Below are 18,021 nucleotides of genomic sequence, written 5' to 3'. Positions count from 1 at the left end.
GTTACATATTTTGGTTTTTTCTATTTAACAAAAGGTTTATAATAAGTTATGAAAAAATAGAAAAACAAATGATATAAATTTCGAAAACAAATTGCTTTCAGTAAAAAGCCAAAAAAACAAATACTACCTAACTTCATCATACTTAGAGATAGGAAGAATATAACTTCCAGAAACCTGAAATCATAAATTGTTGTTATGATGAGAAAGACAAATAGATGCAAAAGATCAAAGCGATGCTTTAATTTTGTTCACCCAAATGTCTTAGAAACAAACTAGATCTACAAATTCAGAAGGCCAAACCAAAGGCCCCAAAAGGATGTTCTCCACAAAACTGATGTTTTGATTCCTCCTAGTTAACTCAAAAAGAAGTACAATACAAACTAAATTACAACCTTCAAGTCAATTGAAAGGCACTTTCGCTATATCAGAAACAGAAGGTCAAAGATGAATTAATAGAATCCTCCATGGAGATTTCTGAAAGGAACATCTTTGTATAAAAATTTTAACAGGGCTGTATTGCAATGGAAACAGGGCAATCTGAGGTGGGATGACCAATTCTCACACTTGGCCAGGAAAAAACATTTGGCCCATTCTATTTCCATCTCCATCTCTTCAGCCATTTTTGAGTGAAGAGGTAACCTTCCTTGTCAGGTGCTTCCAGACTTTTCCCTCTCATCTCAAAGAAAAATGGATCACAAACTAAATTGCAATGAGGGGACAAGTACCTTCATGTCAAAATTGAAGACATGGGTCATCACTCTGTATATAAAAAAGAGTGGAAAAAGATTGGCGTCGACCAACAATTTTCTGCTGTTAGGCTTCCTTCTTGCTGATCTTGTTTCTCACAGGTTATTCACCTGCAAGCGAGAAGTGAGTTCTATGAAGTTGGCTATTTTGCAGGGAATGGTGAGACCACCCATGGGATGGTCGAACCCAAACTCTTCCTCAGCCTGACTTAACAAGTCCTGAAACGAAGGATGGTTCAAGTAAGATATCGGAACCACAAACCGCTGCTTCTGATTCTCCCCAACATAAACCGCAAAATAGCCTTTTGGAACATCTGCCGTTGCTGCTGCTAACCGGTTTTTGGCAAGAGGTTGCAGTTTCATAATTTGTTTGACATGAGAAACCATCATCAAGGGCAAACGAAAACCCATGACTAAAAACTCAGGAAACTAAATTGAAGTGAAAGTCTAAGGTTCAGGCCTCCTCTGATATCTGCACATATGCATGAACAACATTGCCAACTTGCCAGTTGTTATTAATGAAGTATGTGGCCAAAAGAAAAGCAATTAGGTGGAATCAGTTACCTACCAGATTAAGAATCACATGCCTTGGCTTACTTGGTCACACGTCCCTCTCCATTGGTGTTGTCCATTAAGATTCAGTACTTCAGCCAACCCCCCCCATATGTCCCTCTCTCAATGTAAAAAAACTCGTGTCCACCACTCTTTTTTAGCTTCACAGCACCAGATCCATGTGATAGCGTGTAATACAAACAAAAACACGAGAAGTGAATAGTAATACTAAGGCTTCAAACACAAGTCTTTCAAGTTGTCTTTAACCTTTGTAATTGGATTTAACGGCTATATTGAACATTACAAAATTTGTAAGAGATGCCTCACTCTTGAACTCCCAAGTGTTACATTAAGTGATATTTTGCATTTAAATTTTTCCCTCAAGTGATATTCCACACTTGAACTCGTCTTACAAAGGTTATAAAAAAAATATCGAATTAAACAAAGTCTTAATACGTATAAATTTAAGCTCAAATGAATATAAGAAAAACTAGGATTAAAGGGTACTAATGATATGCAAGTTAAAAACAAAGTGCTCTTAAAAAACACTTTTGTTAGGCTCAAATGATGTTTATAAAAGATTTAGAACTCTTGCCCTCTAAAACATAAAAGTTTAGAGTCTTTAAATAGGGTTTGAAAGCTCAAATTAGCCATTAGACAAGCTTAAGGGTTGATCACTTGAACAATTGCTTTGACTAATTCATTAGCCATTAGACAATAAATGCTTTGTAGGTAATTGTTGGGCTTTTGAAGGTTTGATTGACCCTTAATTGATGCTCAACCCCTTCCTTAACTAGACAAGCCAAAAGCTTAACTAGTTGAGCACTAGCTATTGGAAGAGAGAAGGTGCAAAATGTACCTCGACCGATTGAGCCAAACCGGCTTAATCGGTTCCCTAGCCTCTCGATCGATTACATTGTAAAGTGCTCAAATACTCTGGTTTTAAGGTTTGACCTCTAAAAATTGTGTAATAATTCTTAAAACATTTTTAGAAAAGTTTACAAAGAATTTAACTAAAGGTTTTCATTGAAAAGATGAAATTATTCAATATAATTTTTTTTAAAGCAATTAAACTCTTGGATGATTTTAGGTGCATGAATAAAAATAAGATGTATGATACTAATGCACTAATAAACTTACAAAGAGATCCTAAATAAAGTGTTGAAAACTATTCTTTTTTAGTCTTTCTTCCTTTTGATTTTTCTTTGACTTGATTTATCTTTATAATTGTAACTTTGGAAATCATCTTTATCTAGTCATACTCAAGATGAATTATTAGTTCCAAAGTTTGTTTTGTTATAATTAAAATTGAGATTAACTAAATCTTGATTTAACAAATGACTTCCCGCAAATCATAATGGATAAACTTAAAAAACCAAGTCATTTTTGTTTTCTAATAAAAACAATCGTCACCCATAAAAAATGAGTCTATTGGAAAATCCTCTTATGATTGTTAAGCAATATTAGATAGTAATACCTTTAATATGATTAAGTCCTAAACTAAAGGCCAAAATCTAATGCTAATTGTTAGGATTCTAGCCATACAAACCTAAGATAATCACCATATTTGGGGGGAGGGGGGGATAGGGTGATGGCCACTTTTTACAAATTTAATAATTATAGAATGCAAGTGATAATATACACAATAATACGATAAAAAATCAATATAAGAGCAATTGCAAATAAACAAAGAGAGTATGAGAGTGGTTTGACCCAATCCTGGCCTACATCCATTCTCCTGTAATTTCAATCCCAAGTTTGATGTTCCACTATACTAAGACTTTCATGTTGGGATTAAGCCCTTAAAAGTAAGACATAATGTAACAAACTTAAACTTCACTTTTCACTTATTATATTTTATATTTATTAACATTGATCTAAGCATTTAGACTCATATTACTTGCATTGTATATGACTTGGGTGCATTAAGAGTTGTACATAAGATACAAGTCATAGGTTCCTTACAAGATGATGAGTTGTTCATAATCGACTCATGACTTTGGACAATCTAGTAAAGATTGTAGTGTACTATTTCCTAATTAAAGAGATGACTTATCTTGACCGTTGGGATAAGTTTTCCATTGTAAGTGCACTAGTGTGTATAGTTACACATTGGACAAGACCTACAGTGAATCAAGACATAAGACTATCGGATTGTCATGATTCACCAAACTATTATGTTGCATGAACTCTCAACTTTGAGAGGATATTAAACCTATGATGAAATCAACATATAACTTTAACTTATGGGTGAAACCCTAAAGTGGTCATATATTTCCTATGGATTAGGTCATTATTGGTAGAAGCTAATAACAACAGGTATTCTCAATGGAGATACCATGATATCTTATGGGATTGAGACAGTGTGTCATTTTGAATAATCTAAATGATTTACGATTATGAAATTTGTGGTCACAATAATTTCTTTAATGAAATTTGACATATGCTCCTTGGAGTTAAAGTATGTTAGCTGATCACATAATAAGAGGATCTGTAACTTAAGAATTGAAGAGGTATTTTTGATGGGTTGATAATATTACCATATTAGATTATGGACACTAGTTCACGAGGAGTTTGCATGCACTGGATAGAAGGTTATGAACTCGAGTTTTGTCTCATCGTAATTTCATAGGATATTAGAGTACAGTTGACTCTCTTTACTAGAGTGTTGAGTCAACTTCATAATTGGAATATAAGAGGCTAGTATTTTTTTTATGAGTTTTAATGTTCCTCGCTTAAACTCCTAATTCATGGTGACACACACTTTGAGGATATTTAAGGTATATAATTCATAAGTGTTCATATGGGTGATTTGGTAAAAAATGTAAGGTTGAACTAAATCTTATAAATAATTTTTCTCGATTGAGTTAATTAATTGGAGTTTATTAGGGTTAATTAATTAATTAGGACTCAAGTTAGTTAACAAGTCAGTTAAATTAGGTGACCAAAGCCTAATTTGGTTTCAAGTCATTTAAGCCCACATGGAAGCTTATATAAATACCTTTAGGGGTTAAGGCTTTAGTTTTTCTACTCAATTTTTTGAGATTCCATAAAGATGAAACCTTAGCCATGCTCATGGAAGAGAAAGAAACCCGCCATTCTCTTATGTCAGAAACCATGAAGGGAGAGATTAGGTGGAAAACTCTTGGGTAGATGAGATCTACAACGATTATTGCGGTTTCAACATCTTCATAAGATGAAATTGATTTGAGAACATCCACATCACAAGTTTGAGTTTCTATCTCTAGATCTAATATGTATTTTAGTTTTTAAAACCATTCTTTTCCATTATGTTAAATTTAGAGAGTCTTAGAGATAGATAAAATGCACCATATGAGATCTAAAGATAGAGAATGTAATAATCCAAGATTCCCAACATTCCAGACTAAACCTTTAAACTTTACACTTGGATTAATTGGCTCCAATTGACACTTATAATTTTTCTTAAGAGATGTCTTACTTTTGAACTCCCCAAGTGATACTCTACATTTGACAAACTTTAAGTGATATCTTACATTTAAATTTTTCCCTTAAGTGATACCCTATACTTGAGTCTACTTCACAAGATATACAAGAAAAGATTTGACAAGGATAAAACTCATAATTTACAATTTAATATAATGGAATACAAAAAAACCAAGGTTAAATGGTGTATTAAGATGAAATGCAAGTTTGAAAGCAAGTGCATTATAAAAAACACTATTTTAAGGCTTAAATAATATTAAAAAATGATTTATAACTTTTTCACCCTCAATACAAAAGTTTAGAACCTTTAAATAGGAGTTGAATGTCCAAACTAATTGTTACATAAAATTTGAGGTCAATTAGTTGAATCAGTTACTAGTTGTTGAGGTTACCATTGCCCAATCGGTTTAATCAATCCTCAACTAGTTGAATACATGTCACTAGAAAAGAAAGAGTGTAAGTGCACTTTGATTGGTCAAGTCCAACCAGCTTAACTGGTCCCTCCTTATCTTAATTGATTGCATCGAAAAGTGCATAAAACCCTAGTTTGAGACTTGGAACCTCTGACAACTTGCATTCAACTTCTTAAAACCCTTTAAAACGAGTTTAAGAAGGATTAGATTTAGAGGTGTTTTTTTTTTTTTTTAATAAAAAACGTGAAATCATCTAATTTATAAAAGATTAAAATCGATTTAGGCAATTTGGTGATTTTTAAGTAAAAATAAAATATATGATTCTAATACACCAACAACTTTACAAAGAGATCTTAAACAAATGATCTTAATTGATTTTCTCTTTGGAGGTTTTCTTTTTTATTATTGATTTCCTTTTAACTTGACATATTTTTTATTGCTTTTTTGGAGACCTTTTTACCTAAACACCCTTAGGATAAATCATTAGTTATGAACATTATTTTGTTATCATCAAAATTAGATTAACCAAATCTTAGTTTCATGTCAAAGATCTAAACATACACTAGATATACAAATTAGTGATTAATCAATGAAATTAAACTTAGAAAATTTTTAACATTTTCTTAGCAACCAAATATTACCTAATTACTAACTTAACTAATTGCATAATTAATCATTATGAACTTTTTGTTATTGTAATCCCTTTGGTATTTTGAAATATTTGAAAATATATTAAGTTAATTTTTTTTTTGAAATTATTATTTTATAAATATCATATCTTAATTATATAAAATCAATATAATAAAATTTGATATTTCTAGATATTTAAAAATATATTGAATTATTATTTTTATCTCAAATTATTAGTTTTTAAATATCGTATCTTACATAGAAATAATGCTTTTCTTATATGAATAAAAGTAGTTTATTTCGCACATACTGATATTAAGTAACTTGAAATTTAATATTATTAAACTCCATTAAAATTTAAGTTAAATAAGGGCTTGGATTTAAGGTGAAGTAGTCTGTACTTTTTCAACGAGTTGGGTCAGTTGGCTCCGATGAAGACATGGGCTCAAGCTTAAAACACTGTCCTAAAACCCAATCAGCCCAGTTTTTTCTGGCCCAGTTCTGAAGATAATAACCCTAGAGCCCAGATACATCTCATTCATACAATGGCGGAGGCCAATCAGACGCGATTGTCTTCATCCGTACATCACAGTACGGTGACACGGAGATAACTCAAAAAGAAACCAAGACGCAAGGTAACAATCTTCGTCTCTCGTGACTTGGCGCAAACTCCTGTTCCATCTTGTGATCATCAGCAGAATCTGCGATTCTCAACTTATGAAACCCTGCTTTATTCATTTTTTTTCTTGCATCTTGCAAACATTCTCCGTTTGGTCACCGAGAAAAATGTAGGAAATGAAAAAATTCGAATCTTTCTTTCTTCCGTTCTTCCTTTTTAAAACTTTCTATATTTAATAATCTCTGCGTGTTTGGCTACCAAATAAATGTAGGCAAATGAAATAAATCAAATTCTTTTTATCGGAGAAGCTTGGAGGTTGGCGCTGATGTCATGCGCTAAATGACTCGCTCCGCTGTAGAATATGGTATATAGTTGCTGCCTCAACTCTGCTTTGTTTTTTGTTGTGAATGTTTATGAAAATTTTCAATTCAGCTCTGTATTCGGAAGTGCTGTGGTTTATTGATACTTCTTGCGTTATTTCCTATTTCTTTCTGAATTTTGGGCAAGAGATTGAAATCCAAGTCTTGATTATTTAGGAATCGTTCTCTTAACAAGTTGGATTCAATGGTTGTGTCGATGTAAGTTAGTTCAATCATGCATTGTTTTATTTCACTAAGTATTGCGATTTCAACTTTATTCACCCAAAAAATTTGAAATAATTCTATGATGACAAAATTGTCTATGTCCTGTAGGCTTGTAGGGCCGAGGCCATGTGCAATGCATATATCAACTGATTAGTTTTCCTTAAGAGCATGGATTATAGAAATAGAATTTTTGTACTTTAGTTTGCTCCTCTGCATTGCCACTTGTATTTCCTTTGATTCACCAACAACATAATCATTATAGTCTCATATATTTCAGAATCACCCACAAGCCATCATGGAATAAAAAATTTGGCCAAGAGTAGCATATATAACTTACCATTGTATGCTGAAAAGGTGCTTTTGGTAATGTCAAACAAGGCACCTACTGTTGAATCTAATAATGGAAGTAGGTTTCTTTATTCTTTTAAGTGTTTGTTCTTATGCAAATTCATTGATCAGAAAGGGTGAGCATGAAAGTACCTGGTAATTTTAAACACTGTGTTGTTTTTGGTTTCGTAGTTACTTTTGAAATAAATATTGTCTAATTTGGAGCATTATAGATAGGTACTTAAGGATTTTGTTGAAGGACAACTTTAGGATGGTTATTTACAGTCAAATAGGTGGGTTAGGTGTTCAGTCTTTTAGTATTTAAGGATAAGAATAAGGAATAAAAATTATGATAACAAGGAAATATAAAATAAAATATAGGGAGTGAGATAAAAGGAGAAAAAATGGGCACCTAAGATTCTTACTAAGGCCTTAAAAAATAAATATGGCTGTTAAAAATTACAAAATATGGAAAACTTAATATTATTTTATCATCAATATTTTATTTATCTCGTCTTACATTAATTATCTTCATTTATAGGCTTTAGAAAATCCTAAAAGCTAAATAAAATCATGAAAACCTATGTGGTAAGTTATTAGAAAGCTTGTTCCTTTCCTAAAATTATTAAATCTTCTTTGTTTTTATAATTAAAAACCTATTTTATGGAAACTTCTTGTGATAAAGTTTCTAATAAATAAGACTTCTTGATTCTAAGGATTCAAGATAAAAACTCAAAAAAAAAAAAAAAAAGAGAAATTAATTTAGAAAATAGAAAGTTTAAAAATATTTGTCAAGAATAATTCCAAAACTTCCTAAGTTCTAAATAAAATTCAGTTATTTGCTATTAACTAATTATGACACTAAAGAACGTAAAAAACTGTAAAGTTACTAGATACCTTTAGTAGAATAATTTAGGATCTCTTTATGGAGATTCATCCTTGTTAGTTCCCCAACTTGGAAAAGAAAACTTGATTTCAAGTTTTAGAGATCTTCTACGGTCAATTGAAATCCTAAGCAATCTACCCTTTATTTATTTGTCAACTTACATGAAATGAATTGATGATGCATAACACAAAACTCTTCACTAGAGCTTTATAATCTTGTTACTAGATGCAACCACCAACTGAGATCTTTTTCAAGTGTTTGTCAAGTTTGTTCTTTGCCATGATGAGAATAGGATCTCAAGATCTTGCAAATTTGTTCAATTTCATGCAAGTACCAAACTTTCAAGGATTTTCCAATTTTGAGAGATAAGTTGATAGTTCCTAAAATAGTTGTGTAATCAACAATCTAGTAGCATATTGCTTCCCACACTCTTCTTCTTCTTATTTTTTCTTTTCTTTTTGATAGGCAAAAGAACATTATATTAATTTGCTATAAGCCTAAAAAAAGGTAGCTACAAAATACATAGGAAGTATACAAGTACACAACAAAGCAAAGAACAAGAAAAGAGAAAACAAAAAAGATACTCACACCCCTTACATGTAGCCTAACCAATTGGCAAAATCAAACATACGCCTCTAAATCCCTTTTGGTCTACTCTAAAAAGTTACACATAAAACAAGATTTAAGTTCTTAATCTAATAACTCAACATTTTCAGAAGCCTCTTTATTTCTCTCTTTCCAAATGACCCAAAAAAATAAAAAATAAAATTAAGGAGCCACTTTCTATGCTTTTTTTTTTCCGAATGAAACGGTCTTGCCAACTTAATAATGTTGCTTTAAGTCAGGATTGCAACACATACCACCTCAAATAAGGAGAAGACCAACTGTCATAATAATCTTGCTTTTGAATAGTGGACAACGATGTGCTCACTTGATTCCTCTTCATCTTTATACATAAAATATCTATTCACCAAAGTCCAACCTTGCATATTCATATTGTCCATAGTTAAGGTCCCTTTCTAAGTTGCCACACTTAATTGCCTCAATTTTTTATTCCTTCCTTTTTGTTTCCATCCCATAATGATTCCCTTTCCTTTCCTTTTCCTTTCTTGAAAGCTTAGTGAACTCACCCTTAGTTACTTAGTTCGATCTTTTAATCTGTATTAGTGATACAATGAGTCTCTCAACTTGATAGATTTTTTTTCCCTTTTTTTTCTTTTTTTGATAGGCACTATAGATTCTCATTAAGAAAGGGTTAGTAAAGCATATATTAGCATTATAAATTTCCTTTTCTTAAGAAACTAAAATATTATCAAAATATGAAAATATAGAAGAATGTGCAAGGATTGTAAGATAAACAAATATGGCAGAACTTTGAGGGGATTGGAAAAAAAAAAGCATTTTCATCCTCATCATAACCATCTTTTTGATTCTTGTTGACAAAAGGGTTAAAGCATATGTTAACATCAGAATTTGTTTTTTGTTAATGGGTTGAGGGTTTGATCTCTCTATGTTCATTTTATTGATGGATTCCATTTTAGTTTATAGCCTTGGTTTTCTCCTTTTAGGGCTTTTCTTTCTTTTAGCGCCCTTGTATACCTTTTGTGTACTTGGTATGCTCCTTTCTTTTGATATATCTCCTTTATTTGCCAACCGAAAAAAATAATTTCTTTTTCATTAAAAAACCGAATTATTGTTGAAATACTAAAACATGAAAGAGTGAACTAGGGCATTGACATACAAAAATGTATTGTCATACTTATCATCATGATTGTTGAAAACTCATGATACATGATATAATACAACTATAGAATACGTCTTTTTGTAAACCGATATGAATCACCATAACATATCTTATTTGAAGCATATGTGTATTTTGATGACAGATACAGGGTTCATATATTGTATGGGTATTTTTCCTATCTATATTTATTACATTAAAAAAGCCATGCTACATAGTATGGTACAAAACACAATATAGAAAAATAGAGAAGTGATAGACATGATTTATGAGCTCACAACTTTGCTCATCATCATCTTCTTCTTTCCTATCAATGGGCATGTGTGAGCCACTATCTGGTTATCCTTGGGTGTCATGGAAATGGACACTGGTAGGCGCCACATAATTCATACTTATTGTTTTATTTTGTGCTTACCTTATACAACATAAAGATGGCTCTATCTCATTTTTTAATGGAAGTGCCAACATTGCAATGTATTCTAGCATTTGCAGTATAACATTTCTTTATTTACTGTAAGAGGTTTCATGATTTGATTCCCTTTTAAATGTGGCTTTTTTTCCCCTACTTTGAGATGAGGCCTTTTTGTTGTGGATATTATACTCCTAAATTCCTCGGGAGTTTTTATACCTAAGTTTTCCTTGCTTTAATCAGTTTTGGGGGAGTGCCATGTGCTAATACTCTTCTGGCTTTGGATAGTTGGCCTACTTATTTCTTGGGCCTTTTCTTGTCAGATTGGCATGTGACTCCTACCTTGACTGACTATGGTCCTAGTCAGGCTGTGTGGTCCTTCTTCAATGGTGTTTCTGTGCTTATCTCATCCCTAATTGATAACTGGCCTTGCCCTTTTGGGCCTCTAATGGCCTTACTTATATTGCTTTTTTCCATTGTATCTGTTGGGTCCTTAATTAACTCTTGAGCTACTTCTGTTGGATCTTAGGCGCTGCAAGACTTTGTACTACTTTTGGATAGGCTAGACTTCCTTTACACCACTGTTCTCTATTCAACCCTTTTCAAGTAGCTTCTAGTAGTAACTGTGCATTATAAAAATGTTGTCTTGAGATGGGCTTCATTCGGATGTGATGAATCTCTTCTTGAAGAAGGTAACTGTTTTGTTTGGAAAGTGAGAGTTTGATGCTTTTGGAAGTTGGTTGGCCCATTGGCTTGCCGCAGCACCAAGAAACATGGTTCAATAGTAATTTAGAAATCATTGTGAACAATGGTGATGACACTAAGAGTGGGGTTTTAATTATGAAAATTATTACTTATTGGTTGAGGAGTATATAATTGATGGTGGAATGGAGAAACCCTCTCAGGTTATTGGACTGTGACTTCCATGTTGGATTCATTGATGAGATCAAGTTCAGAAATCACTATGTTAGAACACAACCAAAGCAACTTTTTCCTTTGCATGTCAGATTTGGTCTTCAGAAGTTAATTAGGTTGCTCATAGATACTTGATGCATAACATGGTTGGTTCAGTAGTAATCTGCAAAATGCAAGCAAGTGGTGGCTGTTGATGGTCAGGGGCAGTTATAGATGCAAGCCTTTTTATGTGCTCTTGTTAATGAATAGATAAGCTACGGTGGAAGAAAAAAGGCCCCTCTCTCAAAAGATAGTTCATTGTGATCTGGTTTGAATGTCAGGACGATGGCAATGATCAGATTACTGACTTTTAACTCCTTCAATCATTTGCTTCAGATGGTATGATGGATTGTCTCTTAAAGAATACCGACAGGAAAATATTACATATGAGGTAATCCCTTAGGCATGCATTGACAAACATGCTCATTATTCACATTACTTGTTTTGCCTCTCTATTTCAAATTCTATCAGAGAATAGTTCAAGTAGCTATTCTAAATTGACTGGGAGGGAGGGTTCATTGCAATACTTCTTATTGTCAATTTAATGCATTGACTTCATAGCTGGGTGTTGTTTGAATTTTTGGGTTCCCAAAAGAATGAGACACCTTCACTGTATTTTCTTGCTTTATTTGTGGCTCCTGTGTAGCTGGACTCTTGTGACCCATGCAACAAATCATCCATCCTGGCTTGGACCCTCTCAATAGAATGCTGTTCCCTTGTATGGGATGCTATGTTAGATCACACAGTTGCACCCAAGACTAAATGATTAGTCTTACTCCATTAAGTTATAGTGTTATACAGTACATAATGCTCAAAGCTATGGTTCAGGTACGTCCGTAAGTCCTTGGTTGTTCCGGATTCCAGTGGTGAGCTGGAAAGGGGCCATCCATCTCTCAGTAATTTCAGTAGCTTTCATGGTTGCTTTCAATCTTGTCAATTTAATTCCATCACATCGTTTTCTTGTTGGTTCATGATGCTCATTACAAAAGTGCAAAAGTGCAGATTAGGTTCCAAATATACTCTTAATCTCTTTGAGACAGGGGAAATCTGGAAGTTGTTTTTACTTTTTTCTCTTTGAAACAGGTCCATGGACAAAACCCTCTGTTTTTATTGATTTCATGATGTGCTTGCTATAGGCCTTTGGCGGTGAAGGATTGATTCCATGGAAATTGTTTGAGCAGCTGATGTCTAGCTTTTTCAAGTAAACTGAAACATGTTAATTGTTGTCAGTCCATTTTCCGGGTCTGATGCTTTTATGGTTTTATGTTCAATCAACATCACAGTAATAATCGCTACTTTATTTTGTTTTACCGATGATAAAAGTCATGTAGTTCATGATGTTAGACACCCTTAACAAATACTCTTGCAACCATGATATCATTTCCTTACCAGTTATTTCCTACCTAGCATTCTTACAGAAACTGGAGAGACGCCTAAAGAAAAGGTAAAAAACTTCAAATAGGTGGTTGCAGTTCCTGACATGGTTGGGTTGAATTAACTGAGCAGTTGGGTTGACATCACAGTTCCTAACCATGTTGTCCTTACAAGAGGTATTGGAAGCAGCAAGGTAACATGGCCTTCATGTGCTTAGGAGAGGGTGGTCATTTTCTATCTTAGAAACTGCTTTCGTTGATTAGCTATGATAGTCACTGCCTTTCGGTGAGAACAGTGGGCCCTCCCCCCTATTTTCTCTGTTTTTGTCCTCCCTTCATCAACCAATCTCATTCACGGAACATGGCTAGCTTCTTTTGAAGGCTGGCCCCTGGCCCATTCCAGTTTCAGTCTCACCTTCGAGTCTTAATTCAGGCATCTTTTGATTTTTGATTTTTGAGTTTGACTCAGCTGACTCAGTAAATTTTTCCTATTTATTTAACTGGTACAGGACAAGGGTTTAGAATTAGATAATCTCTTTGGTAGGTTTTTCCAAATGACTCACAACTGGGGGTAGGAATAAGCAGCCAACTACAGTTACTATATTCAATCAGAGGGCTGAAGAGCTGAGAAAGTGTATTCACCTTGGACCTGTTTTTCCAAAACCCCTTTAGTACTCTTTTGTCTTTTCTGGTCTCTGCCACTAAATTGAATAAAACCTGCAAAAAAAAATTTAAGATCTAAACAGTTCTGTAACAAATGTGGATTAGGATAATCTAAAATTGCATAAAGAAAAACCTGGTCATGGGCCCTGGATTATTGTAATCCACTTACCAAACAGACCCGCAATGGTGTTCCAATGTGGGTTCCAATAGTTGTTCTATTGAGTTATGAATCGCCTCAGCTAAATAGCAGGGTATTGATTGTGGGTCTCCCACACATGCATGAAGTATGACCGTGGGAATTTATGTACTGCAACGTACCTTTTGGGATGATAAAAATGTGAAGAGGTAGACAGGAAGGCTGGGTGTAGGTTCATTAAGCATTAACTTCAGCATTCTTCAGTAGTGAGACTGTTTTTGGACCTTAGAACATGGGGAATAGCTACTCTGCAATGGAACCAGACCAGAGATACAAGTAGCTCCCATTTAATTCTGAATTTATTTCTGATTACGACTCTCCTCATGTCTGGTGGTGCTGGTCTTTAACAGGAGGACCACATGGGTGCTCCCTTCTAATATGGAGGCCATAAATAAAAATATTGATATACAAAGTGATCCATGGAAAATTTTTGTTCATCTTGTTAAATCTGTCATTTGGGTTAGTCTGAAGCCAATTTATCTAAATGAAACTAATTTGATTGTTAGTTTTTAATTTTGCTGACAGAATTCTGTTGGAGGGAATTCTGTTTCTTTTGATGTTTTTATTTAGACCTATTTTTCCAAATGAGATTTACATGGTGGCTCTGGATTTATATTCTATTTTGCATGTTGGCCTGGTGATATTTCTGTAGTTAGTAGAACTAAATTAACCTAAAACTTTATTGAAAAAAAAAAATAATGAAAAGAAGAAACATGCAAGTTAAGATGGAGGGCTAAAATGAGCAAGATTGTTAAATATTAATGATCGATTATGATACAAAGCTATTAATCAAATGGGGATTAGATACTAGAGAGCATATAGTCGGCTTGCTTGCTTGTTATGTGAACACATGGATGGAGATGGAGTGCTTTTCCTTGAGCAGCTTCGAAGGGTTGGATGCTAGGCTGGCCTATTGGCTGTGATGAGGGGCAAGTTACATCACGAAGGAAAAAACAATGGATAGGAAAATGCATTTTGGTAGATAGTCGTGTTTTGTTGTATGTCTAGATTCATGTTGCAACAGAATCTCTTTACATGGGGAACCTACCTGCCTCCTCTCTAGAGTACTCAACGGATGGAGTTTCATATTCTTAGCAGTTAAGGAGCCGAATGAGGCTGACCTATAAAGTATATGCTGCTGCGCTTAGGATGTTTAACAAGAAAAGAACATCATCTTTACATTTCTTTCAAGTATCTTCAATTTCACCTTCAGCTTAGACATTATGCTCAAAGGATTAATAATTCAAATAGGCATAATGATAGTTTGACCTCTTTATGTGATTGAATCTTCTATTATTTTTCCATGTTCTTTTTTTCCTTATCGACCAGTTTTGGCCAGAAGTCGTGAAGTAACCACGAAAATTCCTCTTCTGGATTCAGCAAAAAGTCATGTACAGCAGGGACTGCATATCATGGCGCCCTTTATTGTCAGATCAGGGTAGTTGAATCTATGAAGTATATCTATACTATTTTCATGTATAGTTTGAATCTAATGGTAGGAGTTTGTGTATTCTATGATACAATTGAACTTTCGTCTCCCTTTCCCTTGAATTAGGAGTCTAGACACTCTGCAAAAACAAAACAGTCAATGAAATGGGTGATATATAAATACAATAATGTAAAAGAAAGAAAAAAAAAAAAAAACTAGGGTATTAAAGGTGATTAAGAGGATGATATCAAGACACCATTAAGTGGCTGAGTAAAGAGACTGTAAAAGTAAAGAGAGCTAGAATCATTTTGTGGAAGCGAGGGTTGTCAATAATCTTGCAAGAGGGCAGCAGGTACACATGTGAATCGCTGCCCCCCTATCAGCGATTTGATCCACACAATCACAAGCCCAACAGGCTGGATGACAAAATCCACATTGCTTCAATGGGTGGTAAATTTCAGTACCGTTAACATCGATCAATTAAGGAACCCCATCCACAACGAAGTGAAAAAACTTTAAGAATGAAGGGGAATAATTACTAAAAAGTGGGAAGTGAAAATGGAAATTGGAAAAGCAAAGCAGGAAAATGGAAGAATGTGTCGACAAACTCAAATAGGGGGGACAAAGCATGGAGAAAGTTAAAAGTTCAAAAATTTTGCATGAAAAGGGTTGGTGCCGTGGAATTCAAACTCGAACAGCGGGACTTGAGTTACTTTTGTTACTGCAATTTCTATTTCCAATTGTGTTATTTTTCACTATTTCTTCTCATTCTGGAGCAAAGAATGACTGCCCAGAAACGGTGTGTAATAAATAATTAGTAAAAAAGGGGGGACGATGAAAACTGGGTGGAAACACCCCCACTTAGAACTATTCGAAAGTTGAGAATATGTGCATATATATATTTTTTTTTGAGAGGGAGAGGAGAGATAGGGAGAGGGGCCATGATGTCCTTTGGAAGGGCAACAAGAGGTTGTAAACCCAATGGGTTTGGCTCCCAGCATGTCCTTAAACTCACACAGACCCCAAAACACCCATGGTCTCTCCTTTGACCCCACAGCCCCACTCGACATGGTTTCTCTCTCCTCCTCAAGTCTCAGCTTATATACCCTTGCACAACCTTTCAATCGACCCACACCACCTTCACCTTTCCTTTCTCGCTTCTCTGATTATCGCCTACTTGCTTCCTTCCTGGTCTTCGACGTCTCACCCGAAGAAAATGGCTCTCGGGAAATCAAATAAACTATCTCAAACAGCAGTTCTCAAGCAAATTCTCAAGAGATGCTCCAGCTTGGGAAAGAAACAAGGTTATGACCAAGAGGGGCTTCCACTTGATGTTCCGAAAGGCCACTTTGCAGTATACGTTGGTGAAAATAGAACAAGATACATTGTCCCGATCTCCTTCTTGACACGTCCTGAGTTTCAAAGCTTGCTTCAGCAAGCTGAGGAAGAGTTCGGTTTCGATCACGAGATGGGCCTCACAATTCCATGTGAAGAAGTTGTTTTTCAGTCTTTAACGTCCATGCTCAGATGAAACGAAGTTTGGGGGATGGGATTGGGTTTGTGTGAGAAAATGGATAAAGAGGAAGCTGCTTCATTGCTTCTCTTCCCTTTTTTTCACCTATTTTTCTCTTTCTCTCTCTTTTTATTTTATTTTATTTTCTGGGGTTTCTCTTATATTAATTCTAACCCAGAACCCATGAGCATTTTTTTGGGTTTAGATTTTTGTACATCTCAAAGTTTGAAATTTTCCTCACGGTGGTGTGGGGTTGTACCCTGTGAGAGAAGTGGACTAATGTTAAGGATATTTGGGGCTGCTGGTCCTTTCTTTTAAGTTGTTTGATCCTGCTTCCTTTACTTTTATTTTACTCAACAGCTGAACTGGGAAATCTGTCAAAAAATACCATCCAACATTAACACACAGCAAAATGGAATGATTTTTCTGAAAATGAGAGAAAATATGTCCAGGACTCTGCTTGATCACAGATATATGCATGTTGGGTACTTTCCACAGGATCTAAGCAAGAAATGCGGTTTCTCATAAAGGAGCTTTGTCTCTTAGAATTATCTCATTGTCATGTGTGTGTCACCAACTGTTATTTTTTATGGCCCCAAGACTCAATTCTCTGAGTATTTTCTATTTCACTGTTTGACCTTTGATTAGATTTTGAGCCAAGGTTAATCTGTTAATCTAAATCATCATCGTCCATTTCAGGTTCGTATTTGGTGGACCCGTGGAGGAAATCTTGTATACCCCGCTTCTTATATAGGCGTGATCATCGAATGGAGTATTGGTCCACTGTTGTTGCAAAATCAAGTGGTGGTCGGCGTAATGGATGGTCCAGAGTTTCCAGCACCCACTTGCCGTCTGCAATGAATTTTGATCATCTTACTGTTGGGGTACAGGTATTAAATATATGATGGCTATGGCATGATGCTCATCCTAAATTATCTTGCTGTTTGGCACAGGTATTAAATGATGGCTGTGACATATGATCCTTGTTTAACCCCATCTCCTTTTAGTGAATGTGGTCCATCACCGCCCCATAGATTCTCGCCCTTCATCTGTGGTCCACAACATCGTACAGATGGGACACTCCTAGAACCCTAGAAATACTGAAATTTTTATCTCTGAAGCATTGGGTGGTAGTATTTGAGGGTCAAAGCACAGTAGTAAAGGCATCTTGAGGGGTGTGGAGTTCATTAATAAGTTACGTTTCAACTCACAGATGATATATGGTTGTGAGAGAGGTTCATAAAATCAAATTTGGTGGTGACCTTGAAAGTGATGCACATCATCCTTAGGCTTATCCAAGTCGATCACATTTTCTTTCTTTTTGACCCAAAGAGAATGAAAGCTTACATATGGTTCTGGTATTAGTGGCATCTGCATGCTTTACTTCCCAAGCCCCATTAGAACATCTTCTAGTAACACATTTTTTTGTCCTGAGAAGAAAAAACCCTCCTTCTCTCTTTCCCTTGTTTATTTGTTTTCTTTTTCTTTTTTGTCTCCATCTGGAGTTTCAAAAAATACATG

General features: G+C 34.7%; 1 protein-coding gene and 1 long non-coding RNA gene across 4 annotated transcripts; one reads left to right on the top strand and one right to left on the bottom strand.

Moving 5' to 3' along the window:
- Window positions 1–842: 842 nt before the first annotated feature.
- Window positions 843–1,157, bottom strand: LOC100245466 (auxin-responsive protein SAUR21). Its single transcript, XM_059734476.1, has one exon. The coding sequence runs from the start codon at window positions 1,155–1,157 to the stop codon at window positions 843–845; it is 315 nt and encodes a 104-aa protein (XP_059590459.1).
- Window positions 1,158–6,309: 5,152 nt separating this feature from the next.
- LOC104882570 (uncharacterized) lies at window positions 6,310–16,818 on the top strand. 3 transcript variants are annotated; one of them, XR_009464977.1, is made up of 3 exons: window positions 6,310–6,441; window positions 6,697–6,789; window positions 12,410–16,818. It is a non-coding gene; the product is annotated as an uncharacterized LOC104882570 (long non-coding RNA). The 3 variants fall into 3 exon arrangements; XR_009464975.1 differs by having other exon boundaries at window positions 6,322–6,594; XR_009464976.1 differs by lacking the exon at window positions 6,310–6,441 and having other exon boundaries at window positions 6,448–6,789.
- Window positions 16,819–18,021: the final 1,203 nt, after the last annotated feature.

This window comes from Vitis vinifera, chromosome 18 (assembly GCF_030704535.1).
Source record: "Vitis vinifera cultivar Pinot Noir 40024 chromosome 18, ASM3070453v1".
Lineage (NCBI taxonomy): Eukaryota > Viridiplantae > Streptophyta > Magnoliopsida > Vitales > Vitaceae > Vitis > Vitis vinifera.
The sequence above is the reverse complement of the archived record's forward strand: the minus strand, read 5'-3'. Positions and strand labels throughout refer to the sequence as shown.